At 48.3% G+C, this 16,649-nt stretch overlaps 1 protein-coding gene across 1 annotated transcript; it reads right to left on the bottom strand.

The window, feature by feature from the left end:
* Window positions 1–4,388: 4,388 nt before the first annotated feature.
* TMEM272 (transmembrane protein 272) lies at window positions 4,389–16,158 on the bottom strand. The gene is made up of 4 exons (XM_028104809.1): window positions 16,082–16,158; window positions 14,270–14,463; window positions 11,095–11,177; window positions 4,389–4,727 (listed from the first exon to the last, which is right to left on the bottom strand). Exons 1-4 carry the CDS (start codon window positions 16,156–16,158, stop codon window positions 4,389–4,391), a joined length of 693 nt encoding a protein of 230 aa, XP_027960610.1.
* Between the last annotated feature and the right edge of the window lie 491 nt (window positions 16,159–16,649).

The following is a 16,649-nucleotide window of genomic DNA, read 5'->3' as shown; positions in this document are numbered from 1 at the left end:
GAAAGATGCCCACAACGAAATGAAGCACAAAATTCATTTATACAAAAATGAAAGTTATTGACCGCTTTGCCTGTTCTCATGCTAAAACAGATGGAAATAACATGAAATACTAGAAGTGGCACCATACTGCCCTCATGGTGACGACCAAGATGGAACAGTTCTGGGTCAGCCTATGACTCCTGCGTGGCCCGAGGGCACATGTGTGGCTCTCTGACCCACAGAATCAGAATCTCTGGGGACCATGGTTCTGCATTTTAAACAAATCCTTGGGTAGTTCTGATGGTTCACTGAGGTTTGTGAACCATGGGTGTGGTTGACCCCAGTGAAATGGTTCCATTTTTACCGCTTTCAACTACCATTTCCATAGATTCAGGCAAAGAATAGGGACAATGTGGTTTTTACCATGATGCCCAAGGTAGCAAAGAAAATTAAATGACTTCAATGTATAGTTCATATTTGCTGCAGTCTTTTCTCAGAATAATCAATTATCCCTTCTAGTCGTATAGATCTGGTCTTTGACTTTTCAAAACATCTGGAAAGTTCAGATGTTATCATGTTAATTTCTCCAGAATACCATTCCTGCAAAGGAGGAATGGCTGACTTTTTTGGGTCACTCTTGGCGGGGTGCTTTCATTCTGCAGGTATATGCAGTCCACTTAACATCAATGTTAAGTCATAATCAGGGCTCTGGATTATGACTCTGAATGTCCCATGCTCATGTTCTATCAAAAAGCCTAGATGAAGGAAATGATCCTAACAGGGAATACATAAAGGACATGCAACTGATCACTTCCTAGACAATCTGAAGGTCCTCTCTGGGTTAAGCCAGACCTTCAGAGAACCGTAGTCATGGACCATTTGCCTTGGCCCAGAACTTCTTTTCTGAAATGTGCCTTGTCATAACCACCTCACCATCATTGAAGGAAGCTCTAATAAATTATAATTCATAGACGGCAGGGGCATTTGTATAGCATGCTGAAGATGTCACCCACTGAATTCCTCCATGTTCCCTCTATGAATGGATGCACAGCAATATGGGCTTGCAGACTTAACTCATGTTTCTCCAGAGGGGGCATATTTTTTTCCTCCATAGAAAATGTGCAGTTCATAGATGAAAATTTAGTCCAGGTTTTAGTAATTATTGAGGACCTATGACCACTCTTCTCCTTTGCAAAGGGGGGTGGGGTACATATGAGAATGATCACCCTACTTCATTACTCCCTCTGGGATGAGAATCGAGTGTGTCAGTGTAGGGGGAAAAAGAGGTTGAGAACTCCTGCTTTCTAACCATCTTAGTTTTTCCTATAGTTCTATTTTTTTACTCTATATTTTTCTTTAATTTTATTGTCTTCAATACAGCATTAAAAAAACCCTCCAAATTTGTTGTGAAACAAGATATAAATAGAGAAAGGAATGAAGGCAGGAAATAAATCCTTCTGGCAAAGGGGATATTTTGCCACTTTCACAAGCATATTTGGTAAGTCATCATGTATACCAAGACAGAGATTTCGGCAACACTCCAGGGACAGTCATGCCTATCAGAGACCGGGCATCTCCAACATCTGAGACCTGGCTACTGGTGTACCCAAACACCAGCCAATATCTTGTGGGCTGCTAACAGCCAGTTTTATGATTTTTTGAGGGATTTCTTTTTTCATAAGCTCTTTCCACCTTTACCCAGGCCCCAGCAACACAGTCTTAGAAGCATGTGTGGGAGGAATGTGGGGGGCATGGGCTCAGGTCCTCAGTGTCGACAGATGAAGAGGATTCAGTGATATGTTCCCTTGGGCATCCTCCCCTTGTCACAGTCTCTCTGTGGCCAGACTCCTCCTGTAAGTCACTCACTAGGGCACCATAAAGGGTTTTAGCACCACTGTGGGGGTGAGGACAGTGCTGAGATGTGAGCAGGAGAACCTCCATTTGCTCGGTCCCCAGAATGCCAGGGTGATCCCCAATAGGATTGTGGAGTTGCCACTCGTGGCATGGCTGGTGCCTCTCCCCTCCCATGCCCCAGATGGGCATGGTTCCTCAGTCCCAACACGCTTTCTTGCTCAGTCTCGGTAGAGCCTCAGGGTCATTCCCAACACAATGTACATCCGTGATGGGGGCTAGCAGGAGAGAACAAAGCTGTCTGCCATCCTCGGTGGTGTGGTCCCTGTGCACCGAGGAAACATGCTTCTGCAGAGGGCTGCCAGGCCATTCTCCTCCATAAATCACAGGGCCTGGCTTTGCCCTAACTGTATAGGCTTGGCTTATTTTTTAGATGGGAGCCTGGACACTCTTTTCAAGTCCTGCTCAGGAGTTAGTGTCAGAGATGTTAAGTGACGTGCTGGTTGATGTGTGGCCTGGACTGAGCTTACACACGGGTTTTGTTGGCTTTCAGCTGTGTTCATCTGTGTCCAAACAGTAGCTAAGTGACTGGGAGTGACTGATGAGTCATCACCTAGGGAAAGCAGGGTGGAAGGGGCTGCCCATGGAACACCTTGCCTGCTCCAGTCTCTGAGCTCCCAGCATGGAGAGAGTGACAGGGGGCACAATGAGAATGACTTGGGGCATCACAGAGGAGGGCAGGAACTTCAAGTAGTACTCCCTCTGATCTTCCATGGCTCAGGTGAAAATGAAAACCTGAGCAGTCCCTGAGGGGCAGGGGCAAAATAAGGGCTTTCCACCCTTTGCCCAGCAGAGGGCGCACCCAGCACCTTCTTCCCTACCTAGGAGGAATGGGGACCAAAAGTGACAGCAGATGACAGATGCCCGACTTCAATGTGAACTCTCCACAGGACTCACAGGTCCTTTTCTCTGAAAGCATGGAGAGGACTGAGCCTTTCGATGAGCCATTTGAAAGGAGGGAGCCAATGTTGATGGCCACTGAGGAGTTGAGTATAAAGCATTCCCCCTCAAAAGCAAGCAAGTAGTTTAGCACCACGTAAACAGAGGCTGTGCATAGAGTTGAGACAGAAGCACAATTGTGAAAGTGCCCCTCTCCCCTGCCCCCCGGGGCGGGCACTGGCTCTAGAAACACACATGACAGAGTCTTCATCTAAAACTCTAAAGCAGGGCACCTGGGTGGCTCAGTTGGTTAAGCGTCTGCCTTCAGCTCAGGTCATGATCCCAGGGTCCTGGGATCGAGTCCTGCATTGGGGTCCCTGCCCAGCGGGGAGTCTGCTTCTCCCTCTACCCCTCTCCCCACTCATGCTCTCTCATAAATCAATCAATCAATCAATCAATCAATCTTAAAAAAAAAAATAAAACTCTAAAGCCTCAACGCTCCGCTCCACACACCAACATGGCACCACAGCTCCCAGGAACTTCACTCATAACAACAGCAGCAAGAGGGGATGTCAGTGTTTGCTCTTTGGTGTCATCCTGAACTGCCAGACAAATAGATTTGCCAAAGGCTTCCCAACCCTAACCTGACGCTAAGTAGATTTGCTTCTGTAGAGTATTTAAACTCAGAGACCAAACAAACACCTACATTAACCATACCACATGCAGCCTGGCCAAAGCCTACACAAAGCTGATTTATGCGATCAACTCACAGAGATGTGCACAGACAACGAGGGAGAGAAGCGGATGCAGGCCAAGCCAAGAATTCGCGGTAGCGCCATCCAAGGCACGTGGTGAGGACGTGCTGCTTTCTGTGATGCCTGGCCCACCCGCCAGACCAGAGCCCTGAGGGGGACCGACTCCCTTGACCTTGGCAGCCTTGATAGCTGTCCTTGGGATGCCCTTACCTGTCAGATCAAACCCATCTGATTAGGGGTTGGGAAAGAGAGCTCCTTACCTTTCCCAAAAGACACCTGGGGTCATTAAACAAAAGCACCTTTCTCCTTTTCATAACAAAGCCACCAAAGTGAAGCTAAGATGGTCTTGTTTGAAAGACATACCTTTCTATAACCTCAGGTTGCTGGTGGCTGAATGACAACACAGCAGTAGCAACAGTAACAGCAACAAACCTCGAACTTGTGACAGTCCCTGGAACTGCGTGGGATTCAAAAGTGTCCCATTCTTGGCCTCACCTTACTTTCATCCCCTCAAATAAAAAAATCCCCCCGCGAACTTAGGAGTACAAAAGTCCCACTCTGAAAAGAGCCACGGTGTTTTCCCCAGGCCCAGGGAGGCAAGAGTTTCTTTAGTCTTCTAGAATATGCAGCGCATCTTGGTGGTTTGTTAAATGCCTGTAGGGAAAGATTTATTACCTTTCCAGCATGCCCTTCCCTTGCAACTGTGCATGCATGTGTGAGTGTGTCTGTGTGTGTATTTGTATATACACCCATGTGCATGCATGGGCATGTGTGTGTGTGTGAGTGTGTGAATGTGTGTGAGTGTGTATGTGTGCATGTGTGTGCCAGAGTGGGTGGTTCTCAGTCTTCATCGACAACAAATCTTCACCTGGACCACACGTAGACACAACCGCTGCATAGGACCAGTAGGCCCAGCACGGTGTGGCTGAGCACGAGGACCCCTACTGCAAAGAGGTACAGGGTTTTGTCCCAGTAATCCTGAGGCTGCTGGAAAGGGGGAATAAAATCAGGCAGGTAAACGGAAAAGACCCAGTGGTTTCCCAGAATGAAACAGAGGCAGAGGAAGAGGCTGAGGCTGAGGGGTCTATAATACTTGTGTGCATTCTGCCTCCAGGGATATTCATCATCGTTGTCATTGTCGATCACCATGGCCTTGGACAGAAGCTGCCTCATCCTGGTGGAGTCGTACAGCAGGAGAGACCCCTGGGTTGTGGTAGGAAGTGAAGGGGTCAGAGGGCAGAGCAGCAAAGTAGGGGGGTGGGGGAGAAGGTAGGGGAGAAACAGAGAGATTTATTTATTATGAAAAGTGTGCACACTGGAGTTCGAAATGCCGCCAAGGAGTGAAATTTACTTTTGAAGAATGAGAACTGGCAAGAATGAAGGCATCAATCCTGAGTCAGCATCCCTGGTAGCATTTGCCTTTGAGATGTGTGAGCTGGCTTTGGAGAAGGGATTCGTCGACTGAAATTCATCTCTGCACCCAGAGTTTTGCTGTTGCTCTGGTTTGCTTCATCAGCCTTGAGGTCATCCTTGGCCTTCCTGGCTCCAGTGACCTGCTTCTCCCCCTCCTCCCATGGCCACAAACCTGCCTGGGGTCATCAGCTGGAAGCGCCCTCCTCCCCACCTGTTGTTTAAGCCACTGGGTCTGTGGCATCTTGTCCCGGCAGCCTGAGCTCAGTAATGCAGACGCTAAGTGCTTTTAGGCATGTTGTCTTATTTAAAACAACCCTATGGAACGCACATTACTGTTCTCACTTTAGAAACAAAGAAGTTAAAGACCAGGAAGTTTAAGGATCTTGGCCAAGGTCACGTGCATGAAAAGTGGAAGAGCTAGAGTAGATCACCAGCTCTGTCTTCAACCAATGCTGGCATCCTTCCCCCAAGCCACTCTGCGTCTCTGCGTCTTCCAGTAGCTTCCCTCTTTGGTGACCCTCAAATGTGTCCCAGGCCCCGACTTCACCTGCATATAGGCTGATGGAACCCAAGTCTGCAGCTCCCTTCCAGAACTTTCCCCCAGACTTCAGACGCATGTGAAGCTCCACTGAGTATCCTCAGGCCCTCAGCTCAGTATGTTAACAACAGGATTTGTTACTTGCCATATTCCCCTCATTTGGTGACACTGCCCAAGCTAGAAACCCAGGAGGCTCCTTGCTCCTCACCTGGCCAAGGAAAGCTGCCATGCTGGGTGTACCTCCAGTAATTCCTTCCACACTGGAACGAAGGGCAGGGTCCAGCCATGTTGGTGTACCTTCCCTCTTGCTCACAACTTTCCTCAGTCACAACCCATGGCTCGTGCCTCAGGGCTGCCCTTCGCTCTGCTCTGGGGTCCCACGGTCTTCTCACCCCCAGTTCATTGTGTCTGTCCATCACTGTCCTCACCCTCAATTCATTGTGTCTGTGGACAGACTTTCCCTTCTCCCATCCTAGTGTTACGGAACCTGGACTAGATCGCCCGACAGAAGAACCAAGCAGCACCCGGAGATCTTGGAGGATAGGAGGTTTATTTAACGCCGGTGGGCTCAGAGGAGAGCGATCTCCAAAGATCTGAGCCCTGAGCACAAACAAAGGGGGCAATTTATACACTTCTACTTCTGCACACTTCGCACTTTTGGCGCGTGTGTGAAGCGGGGAAGGGAGAAGAACCCGGAAGAGCCCTGGGGCAAGGACTGGGACTCTCTCGTTGGCTCAGTCGGCCATCTTAGGACACAGATTTTCCTTATCATTAGCACACTTCCACCACACATGACTTTGTAACATGGATGCCTGGTCCTGATGCTGGACCCTCTGCCCTATGAGGAGCCCCCAGCAGACTTGCCTGCTACCTCCAGGCCACTTGGCAGGCCTGGTCAGTTCCAGATGCCATGGGACCACGCCTCCATGCCTCCAAAGGTCAATTTTAGTCCTTATTTTCCTGGAGCCCCAGTTCTTCAGCAAGAGGCTCATAAACAGATAATTACTTGTGTTGGGTACTTCCACCACTCACCATCTCCAGGGATCTGCAATTCCAGGCAGGGCCATGGAGCATGAGTGTGTCCCTCCTGTCCTTACAAATCCATCCAGTCAAGAGCACACACCCTTGACCTTTGAGCATTAGCCTTGCTAATTCCTCGTAGAGGGACAAAGACTATCTCGCCCCTAGTGGGTAGTTCCTGGCTCCCCTTTGAAATGCTGCTTGCATTTTATTTCACAAAGGACCACCATCCCACCCAGCTCTGACGGCACTCACGTGTTTCGTTTCCAGATGCTTCCTCTAAAGATGCACCCACAGAAGACCACAAGTCATCTTTGCTAAGGAAGCCTGGTTCCCTATCTTCCCTGTGTCTAGCAACTTGATCTATGATGTCTTCTGTAGACCTGTGCTGCTCATCCATTCTTTTCCAGAGTCCCAGGCTCCCCGCCTCTTCTAAGGCCAACCTCATGGCACCCCTAACCCATGGAGAACTGGGCTTCAGAAAAAATCCTCCAATAACCGACAGTGTGGCAGATTGGCGAGGGGGCAGCACAGAGCCAAGAGATGGAGCAAACAAGGTTCCATGCCAGGGCAGTGGAGTGGGTGATCATATCAAGAGAGACAGAGGACAGAGGAGCCCAAAGCTGTGCCTTTAGGTGGATAATGATTTCAGATTTGGACGGGTCACATTTAAAATTCCAGATGCAAATGTAAGTGGTGGGGACCTGCAGGATGGTGGGATCAGAGCCTGGGGGTGAAGAGTGACAGGTGAGACAGACTTACCTGGGGGCTCTGTGTGCAATGGTGACAGTGTCTCTGGCAATGGGCCTTGTACAGAGGGAGGTCCCCGTGCAGGAGTGAGTGCCCAACGTGCACCTTCTCGATTAACGCTCCCAGAGAACTGAGGCGAACTGCATTAAATAAATGGGTACCTGGGGGCACTGCAGCTGGAGCCATCGGGCCAAAATATCAGCAGTGATTTTCTCCGGGTGGTGGAATTTACAGGTGATTTTGATTTTCTTCTTTGTGCTTCTCCTATTCTCTTATTTTCTACCATGAAGAGTTATTACTTATGAAAAGACAGCACAGCCTAAGTAAAGTTGTTGGTCTGCTGCTTGGCCTGTATGATCTCAGTTAATGCTCACACCAACCATGGAGCTGCTTATTATCGTCTCTGCTCCATGGATGAGGGCACCAAGGAGCAGAGAAGGTAAGTCATTTCTTCCCTTCAAGCCAGGTCCACAGTGGGTAAAAAGGATGAGATGGGTGTCGGTCCACACTTGTGGCTATTGTCTACACCACATTCCCCAGATGTCTAAATCAGAGAATGTTCAGTAGGAGGGGCTCTTTGCTGGGAAAGTGCTCCCGTTTGGTCCAACCCTGCCCAGGTTTTCTAGAAGTATGACTTAGAGCCTGGTTGGGAGGCAGATTATTTCCATAAGAAAAGGAGAGTGAAGGCTCAGAGAGGTCCAGAGAGCCACCTGCACAGAGCCGGCTCACCCAAGGAGGACTTCCTGGAAGAAGGAAGTCTGCTCTGGACCCCTGTGGGCAGGGAAATGTGGGAGGGACCTCCTTGGAGCAGAAGTGGTGTGGTGAGGGTGAAGGGTGATGGGTTTGGGGAACAGGAGAGAAACAGTTTGATGGAGAAGGGCCGCTGAGGGGAACTGTGAGTTCGGGCAGGAGTGGATGGCACACCTGCTCTGCCATAAACTCAAGAGAAGCAACCTGTAAGCCTCAGTCTCCTCATCTGTAAGCTGGAGCTGATGGTACAGTCCGGCTTTCAGTTACTCAGCGCCCATTTTCCTTCCTAGCAGGGCCCGATCCCGTGGGTGTCCCTCACCCATCACAGGTGTACAGGAGAGAAAATCCCAGCATCTGCGCTCCCTAGAGGCACCTCCCCCACACTCTCAGCATGCTAGGGGGAGGGAGCAGCAAGAGGCCCAAGGCCCATGGATCTGGCTACCCTCCTTGGACTGCTTTGTGGGCAGTTCTTATTCCTTGTATTCAAAAATCCTTTCTGATACAAGTACCTGCCTCCAAAAGGTCTTGTAAGGACTAAGGGCAGAGCCCTTAACACTGCACGTGGTACATGGTAAGGGCTCACCGGGTGCTAGAAATTCTTACTGAGCAGTGGACTATTGGAAGATGAAGTGGAGGGTTAGGTAGGGAAATGGCCATAAATCAGTGTTTCTGAACCTTTCTTTTTATCGTGACCCTCAGTAACAAATACATTTTACATCACAACCTAGTAGTTGGGGGACTGTATGTCCTTTGCTGGCTCAGAGCAGTCATGGTTTGTGCTGTTTTCCTGACTGTTATTAGAGCTTAGGACTGTTATTAGAGCTTGTACTCGAAAAAGCGCCCCAGGTTGGATGATAAACTATGTGGCCAACGTACCCAAACACACATGTGTACATGTGTGCCACACAGTACTTACTGGGTGCTCTGAGAGTTTCTATTCTGTTTTTTGGTTTTTTTTTTTTTAACGGTTACAACCTACTAAATTCACTTTCTGATCTTTCCAGGGGGTTGTGACTCTCAGTTCTTTTTGGTGACTCTGGGAAAGGTCCACTCAGCTTTCTCTTCAATAAAATGTAACACTGTGGCGGATCTGATGCATTTCAGAGAGGACACTGGGCATCGTGATGCAGTGTCCCGAGAGGGTTAAATACAAAGCACTGGCTCACCCTCAAACTTCTCTGTCTGGGGATTCTATAAATCTGCCTGCTGTTGGGCTAACGGTTATGGACTCACTGTGTAGTACCTCGCCATGATGCGCACAAAAATTTAATTTGACTTCAAGCAGATTTAGATTGCCAGGGGGAAAAAAATCAATGCTGTTTATTAGGGCCCTAGTTTGTTCATTAAAATAAATTACCTTTGGGTTCTGGGCTGGATTTCATAAAGGAAAAGTTTGCCGTTGTTAAGAGAGGAACAGGCCCCATGGACGGTAACATCTCCACAGGAAAGTTCCAGTTCACAGCCTGATGATGAGCTAGTCAAGTGAGAGAGGGCTGAGCGGAGGTAATTGCTGAAAACTTTGCCCTTGTTTGGTACATCTCTATGGTGCTCAATCCATCAGAGCTTTGCCCTAACACCACGGGGCCACAGGGGATAGGCAGCCCCACTGAGCAGAGAGCCTCTGGGTTTCCCTGGAGCTAAACAGAGTCCCAGGCAGATCCCGTAGGGATGTTGTTACGGGGGGGGGGAACCACGTGTTACTGCACATTCCAGAACATTGACCCCCCAGACTGCTTTCGGGACCTGCGGGCATTTACTAGTGAAGTAACTCGGGCACAAAAGGCTCCGAGCACTTGCCCCAAATCAGACACGTTTCCCATGATCTGAGCCAGTGACTTCTGGCTGCAAATGAGAGCGGCAATCTTGAAGACATTCCTTTGATGTCCTATCAGTACCCTGACCAATGCCACCAGCCAGCATCTCCTGAAGGCCCCAAGCTCCAGAAGGAAGCCGGCAAAGAAATCCGACAGTGGGTCCCAATGAAATTTTATACATGGTACTCTTGATTGTTTTCTCTTGTGCTTCATTTTTTAAAAAGATTTTATTCATTTATTTGAGAGAGAAAGAATGAGACAGAGCGAGAGAACATGAGAGGGGGAGGGTCAGAGGGAGAAGCAGGCTCCCCGCTGAGTAGGGGGTCTGATGCGGGACTCGATCCCGGGGCTCCAGGATCATGACCTGAGCTGAAGGCAGCCGCTTAACCAACGGAGCCATCAGGTGCCCCGTCTTGCGCTTCATTTTTATGAAACCATGTTGGAAAAATGGATGCTTGTGTGTTCTAGCTTTGGATACAGGAAGCTCTGAGCGGGGCGTGGACCGTTGGGAAGGGTCGCTGATAAATGGAGGCAGACCTAACATACCTTAGGCCTGAGGTGCTTTGGGCAGGTGGGACATTTCTGTGGGCCAGGGGTTTGGAAACTAACTGCAGACTACGCAGGCCCCTCCATATTTTTCCTTCTGTCACTTTTCCTGTGAAAACAGATGTCAATACAACCCATGAGCAAATCGGCTCCCTACACTGACATAAGCTGAGAATCACAGAGAAGCACTCCTACCCCTGAACATCCAAGTTTAATGTTTGATTGATGACTGCAGCTAACGGATTCGGTGCTAATCAACTAAGAATGAGGAGAAAAACAGAAATAAGAGCTGCTCAAATTAAATACATTTGAACTAGCTGCAAACTCCACTGCCCTTCACAGGAAACTTTTTAAAAAGAAGCACAGAGAAAGGCCAAGATTAGACTGGCTGGATTCAAAGGTAAAATTAATTGGCAGTCCGTGACTCCTCTTTGTCAACTGCTGTCGGACCAAAGCCGCTCAGCACACTGAACTCAGGGCAGCAGGAGGAAAGCGATTGCTAAGATGCCCAGCTCTGGGTGAACGCTCCTCATCTGGAAAAATCCATGTCTCTGCAAACAGACTCCAGGACCCACCTTGCTCTGTTGTTTCCACAACCCTGGGCTTTGGGGGCAGGTTGCGGGGGGGGGGGGAGTGTTCTGGCTCCTCTGTGAGCAGCAAACAATTAAAGGATGCATACCACGGTGCCCGTAAGTTACATTTCTGTAAGAACTACAAACAACGGATATATATACTTCACCTTTAAGGCTCCAATGATCCCAGCTACTAGCAAACAGAGATGAATGAGGAGGTGTGTGGGGCAGTCCTCCAAAAACTTCATTCCTACAAAGGGGAGAGGACAAACGAGGATTAAGAGAAATGCATTCAAGAGCACAATGCCAATTGGGAAGATTCATGAGATTTCTGCAGAAGCCCAGATGCTCCTCACATAAACTGTAACCTGATCGATTCCCTGCTTGTGGAGTGCGCCCGGTCTCACTGGCCACCTGATCATTAGGATGCTCAGGGGAATGAATGGCTGTCCACCAGACATCAGGCAGAGCAGGGATCAGACATCACTTCGTCTGGCTATTAACTGGCTGTACCCTTTCTTAATGGTAATTTTAATCCCACTAGTAATGCTTTCTCTACTTTTCTCAGGCCTCTGTCTTCTAGGCCTATTATCAACCAATGGTGGTACGATATATTATTTAAAATATATGAAAAAAACTGCCTGTTGCCCTCCGTGACCAATCTGGCTTAAATGACCGGGCTTTGGATGGGTTCCAGCACACATCTCGGCTGTGAGGAGACATTGACGGCTCCGCGAGCGTCCCTGACATTTCCCAGCCCCCTTGTGGGTAGCCCAGTGCTGTGTGACTACTTCTGACCAATGCCCCGTGGGATACTTTGGGGCCAAAGCCTTTAAAAACTGACATGTGACCCTTGGTTTTCTTCCCCTGCTTTGACCTCCTGGAATCCGTGGGTTGGAATGGTCAGTGCTCAAGACTAAAGTAATTTGGAGTGGGAAGTCATCACATTACCCTGCGGAGTCCTCTGGAACCCTGGAGAGGCTCCTGACCCACAGTGGAATTTTCATGAGCGGGAAATAAACCTTTATAGGGCTGAGCCACTGAGATTCTGGGGCTAATTTATTACCGCAGTGCGGTCAAGTTACCCTGACCGATATACATCTGTCAACAGAGCCCCAGAAAGGGGATGCTCACTGTAAAATCGAAGGGTTCTGTTAAAATGACATTTAAAGCTTTAGCTCTGATTTGATTTTTATTTCCCATGAATGCCTTGTCACTTAGAGGAAATAAGCCATTTCCCCACGGCAACACCATATTCCACTGAAATTAATAAAAATTCCTGGGTAGGCAGAGACCCACAAATTAAGGGCCCCAGAGTAAAACCAAATACGTACGTTGCTCCAATCATCAACCTGGGGAGGCTTGCCTTCCTAGATATCTCTGATGTTCCACTGAAGCCATTACTAGATGGAAATACTTTCCAAGTCTCGATGCAACCTTTTCACACAAAGACCTTTAAATGCTGGATGCCAACGTTGTTGGATATGAACTGCCTTTCAATTCAAAACCCAGCTGCGAGATGAACATTGAGTAATGACTTCTATATCTGCTCATTCCTAATGAATAAAAGCAGATGCTCCTCACAGGAGGGTCAAACAGCGCACAGATGGCTTCAGAGGATCCTAATAAATTTAATAAATCGTCTTTCCCCTTGTGTTCTTCACGTATTGCTTAGTACCTACCTTACCTCTAGATTTGCTTTCTATCTGATTGGCAGGATCACAATGACCTTCTTTAGGCTTTTTGGGCAGGCTCATATTATGGGGTTTTTAAAATTATGTTTTTACATGTTTTATTGTGATATAATAAATATAACAATATTTTGCCATTGTAACCATTTTTACATGTATGATCCAGGGGCACTAATTATATTCCCAATCTTGTGCATTGGTCAGCACTATCTAGTTCTAGAACGTTTTCAACGCCCCAAACAGAAACTCATAACCATGGAGCAGTGATTCCTCAATACTCTCTTCCTGCAGTGAGTGTAGGGATTTTAGTGTAATGTCTATGGGAACGGGCCTTGTAGGTTCTTGCTTCATTTAAGCAGCCTTATTAGTGAATGAACTATTCCAGTTAAAGTCATTTTCCAGATAACTAGATGACAGGCTCCAAAAGCTTCTCCCTCCCCCCCTCAATAAAAATCTATCTTTCACTTGATAGATTTTGCACAGGACTTTTTTTTAAAGGATACTCCTGACTTCCTAAGCAGGGTCGAGCAGAGCCGTATAATACATGGTTTTTTTTGAACTCCCTATAATAATGACAGCTTCAGGGCCTACTGAAGTGGTTGAATTATCTGCCCTTCTACTAAACGGCCCTAGACTTCTTAGCTACTTTAGTTCTGGGCAAACTTTAGAGTTTTATTTTGTTCTTTTATTTCCCATCAAGCTGTCAGCTTTTGCTTATTACAAATCTAAAAGTCCTATTTTGTATTAGTTTTTTGTTTTTTAGTATTTAGCTGCCTTTTTTTTTCCTGAGTGAAAGTCACATAAAATAAAGTTAACCATTTTAAAGTGAAGTATTCAGGGGCACTGAGTGTATTCACAAAGTTGTATAACTGCCACCTCTATGTAGTTCCAAAATATTTTCATCACCTCAAAGGGAAACCCCAAACCCATTAAGCAATTAGGGTACTGGGGTCTTATTCAACAACTCCCATGCCCTTTGAATTTCTACTCCAGTGGGCTGTGAACTTGGAGACTAGAACACCAGTCTTGCTAGGTCTCTACTGAAATGGGTTTAGCTAAGTTCTGTGTACAGAACCCAGGGGCCCCCATTCGCGACATTCCAGGGCCTGACTTTAATTTCAGTGACTGACACATGACAACGATTTTTAGCTACTCAGGGAGCTTCCTACTCCCTTGACACTTCATACTTTCAGATTACTGAGGTTATTTAATATATGTGACTTATGGAAGTATTTATTCATGCATTCAGCAAAAGAAATGTACAGAGCACCAACACATTACCGTAGCACTTCTCACACTGCTCACGACAGGCTTCCACATGGGAACCCAGGAGCTGGGAGGGGGCCTTGGGAAACCTCCAGCCCACTGGCCCCCAACCTGGCCCACATCATCTAGCCACAGATTTTTAAAAGCAGCTATGTGTCCCCACCCCGGACATATTGCATCAATATGTCCCAGGGCAAGACCCAGGAGTCAGTCTTTTTAAAACGTTCAACCAAGTCATTCTGTTATGATTAATATGCGTTTGGAAATCCTCCTCAGTCCAGCCAGCTCTTCCTAGCACACGTTTTATGCTTCAGGATGCAGCGCCGTGGTCCCGAGGCCGGCTGCGGCTGACCTGTGGGGTCCAGCAGCTCAGCAGCCGGCTCACCTGGGAAGGCCACGGAGAGTGGCGGTGCCTGGAGGGCCGAGAGCACGAAAATGAAGCAGGCTGCCAGGAGAAGGAGCAAACACCGGCTTAGAAACACGCAGACCCTTTCGCTTCCTTCGCAGTGCCGTCTCCTGCTGCCTCCGTGAGGCCCGACCTTCTGGCAAGTCGGCAGATGGCAGGAGGTTCCTGCCCCACTGCACGGTAGGGAGGGCCGGGTGCAAGCCCAGACTTGCCTCTCTGGGAGGGCTGAATGTCGCCGAGGAGCGTGCTGCCAGGTCAAAGACCCACATTTCCTGCACCACCTCTCCCAAATCTGACAGCTTCTAGAAAAGGAGTTTATGAACTGCAGCTCTGCCCGCCAGGATGCCGGAAGCCACCAGCATTCGCCCAGCCAGGCAGGATCCACCCTGCCCTTCCTGGGAGGCTCTCCCTACTGCAGATGGTTCTCCCCCTCCCCTGCCCAAGATTCACTGACAACTTGATTTATCACTTACAGAATTTGCTTCACGAAGTCTTTTTCCCTTTCTGTTTCTTTGGCTCCATCTCCCACAGAATATGCTCGGAGATGGTCTCCTACAACTTCTTACTGACACACAGTGGAAGAGCGCTCTTTGCTGCTTGCTTGGGGTTTTTCTTCCTGCTCCTGCCCCCATTTCACCCCTCTGGCATTGGGAGAGGAGAGTGGCACGGGAGTTGCATAGCCCTAGGACTGTCACTCATTAGCTGTGTGGCTCTGGGCAAATTAGATGACCTCCTGGGGTGTCACGTTCTTCTTCTGTACAATGCATTAGCAGATGCACACCCCAGCTCAGTGTATGGCACTACTATGATTAGGCAATTATTTCCCCTTGTTTCTTGGTCTCCCCATCTGTTAAATGGCCTGCACATGCAGGTTTGGCTTGGCCAGCATTTTTTTTCTTAATTATGAATTTGAATGCCTTTTGGGTAGCTTGTTCCCCCCCGCCCCAGTTCTCGATGTTAAAGTTTTGATAACATCACACATTTATGTATCCTGGTAGGTTCTGATGCCAGCGCTGAGAACAGAGACAGGATCTTGGAGCGCATATCATGGTAGCTTCCTCAGCTTTCACTCCTTCTTCTCTGGGTAATCACCCCAATTTTTGCTCTCGTCTCCCCACCTGCCCACCTTCCCAGTCTCCTATGCAGTTAATGTGCTCTGGCATAAGCTGACTCCACCCTGGGCTTTGGAGAAGGGCATGAGGTTTAGCTCTAAATTAATCGGCCGAGTAGTATTCATTGGATATGTTATCATTTGGTGAATAAGCTTATGACTCATCTTGGGCCAAGCATACTTAAGTAGAGAAAAAAGGAAATAAGCTTTCTCACTGTTCGGGTAAAACTTGCAAGAGCAAGGCTTCTCTCCCTCCCTGGCCACTGGTGTGCAAGCACCATGCTCTAGGGACTGCTGGCTGCCATCTTGCCACCATGAAGGCGAGTCAGCCTGAGAATGACACATGGAAGGCAAAAAGGAGAGGCAAGAAGAAACTAGGTCCTCAGTGGCATTTGTAACCCACTGAATTACACACCCATGAAGCTAAACTATTTCCGTTGATATGAACCAATAAATCCTCTTTATTAATTAAGCCAGCTTGAGTTGGGTTTTCCATTACTTACACTGAATCCTCTGTAATTAGTTTCATCTACAAGGCCCATTCCAGTTTTGGATCATCAAAGATCTCAGATTTATTTGTGAATCCCAGTAGTCTCTGGAGGAGAAAAGATCTGAGGCTGCGCGTGTCTGTGGCCGAGAGCCTCACATTCACGACACCAAACCACAAGCTCTGCTCCTACTTGTCAGAGCAGAGCAGGATGGACACGGCAGGGTACTGCCCCTCCCCTTCAGCAGGCCCCCTTAAGTTGCCCTTCATGCCAACCTTGACCTTCACCTCCAGGAGATGTCGAGGAGGACACGCACGCAGAGTGATCGGCCCCAGTGTTCACTCCTCCCTTCAAATCACGCTTCTCTGAATTAGCTATAACGCTGATCATCATTCTAGGCATTATTCTAGAACTTTCCTAACAGATCTGTTAAAATGATCGAGTGTCATAACCCACGTAAGGCAAGAAACACAAGGTCTGCTGCATGATAAACAGGGCTCGTGTTAGCCACTGTCATTATCACCACTATTATTATTCAAGATGTGTGACTTCCCTTTGATTCCAGACCCCACCTAGAGACCAAATGGGGAACTGGAAGAACAGCAGTGAGGGAGGCCCTGTGGTTCGCAGGGACTTTGAATGAGTTGAGCAGGGACAGTCCCAAACCCGAGCTCCTTTTGTGGAGCTGACATCAGACTGCGCCCCCAGCTCACAAGAGGCCCCCTCTCTGCAGTACCCCTGTCTGGGCCTAAGGCTCAAA

Source organism: Eumetopias jubatus, unplaced genomic scaffold (genome assembly GCF_037043125.1).
Source record: "Eumetopias jubatus isolate StellerSeaLion01/CBP00866 unplaced genomic scaffold, mEumJub1_p1.0 scaffold_3, whole genome shotgun sequence".
In the NCBI taxonomy this organism is placed as follows: Eukaryota; Metazoa; Chordata; class Mammalia; order Carnivora; family Otariidae; genus Eumetopias; species Eumetopias jubatus.
The sequence above is the reverse complement of the archived record's forward strand: the minus strand, read 5'-3'. Positions and strand labels throughout refer to the sequence as shown.

Bases quoted from the DNA above. Each gene is read 5' to 3' on its own strand.
- TMEM272 (XM_028104809.1), bottom strand. From the start codon at position 16,158: ATGAAGGGCAACTTAAGGGGGCCTGCTGAAGGGGAGGGGCAGTACCCT. The intron at 14,464-16,081 runs GTAGGAGCAGAG...CCTACCGTGCAG, and splicing joins ATCCTGCTCTGCTCTGACAA to TGGGGCAGGAACCTCCTGCC. The intron at 11,178-14,269 runs GTGAGCCGGCTG...TCCCCTTTGTAG, and splicing joins ACTCTCCGTGGCCTTCCCAG to GAATGAAGTTTTTGGAGGAC.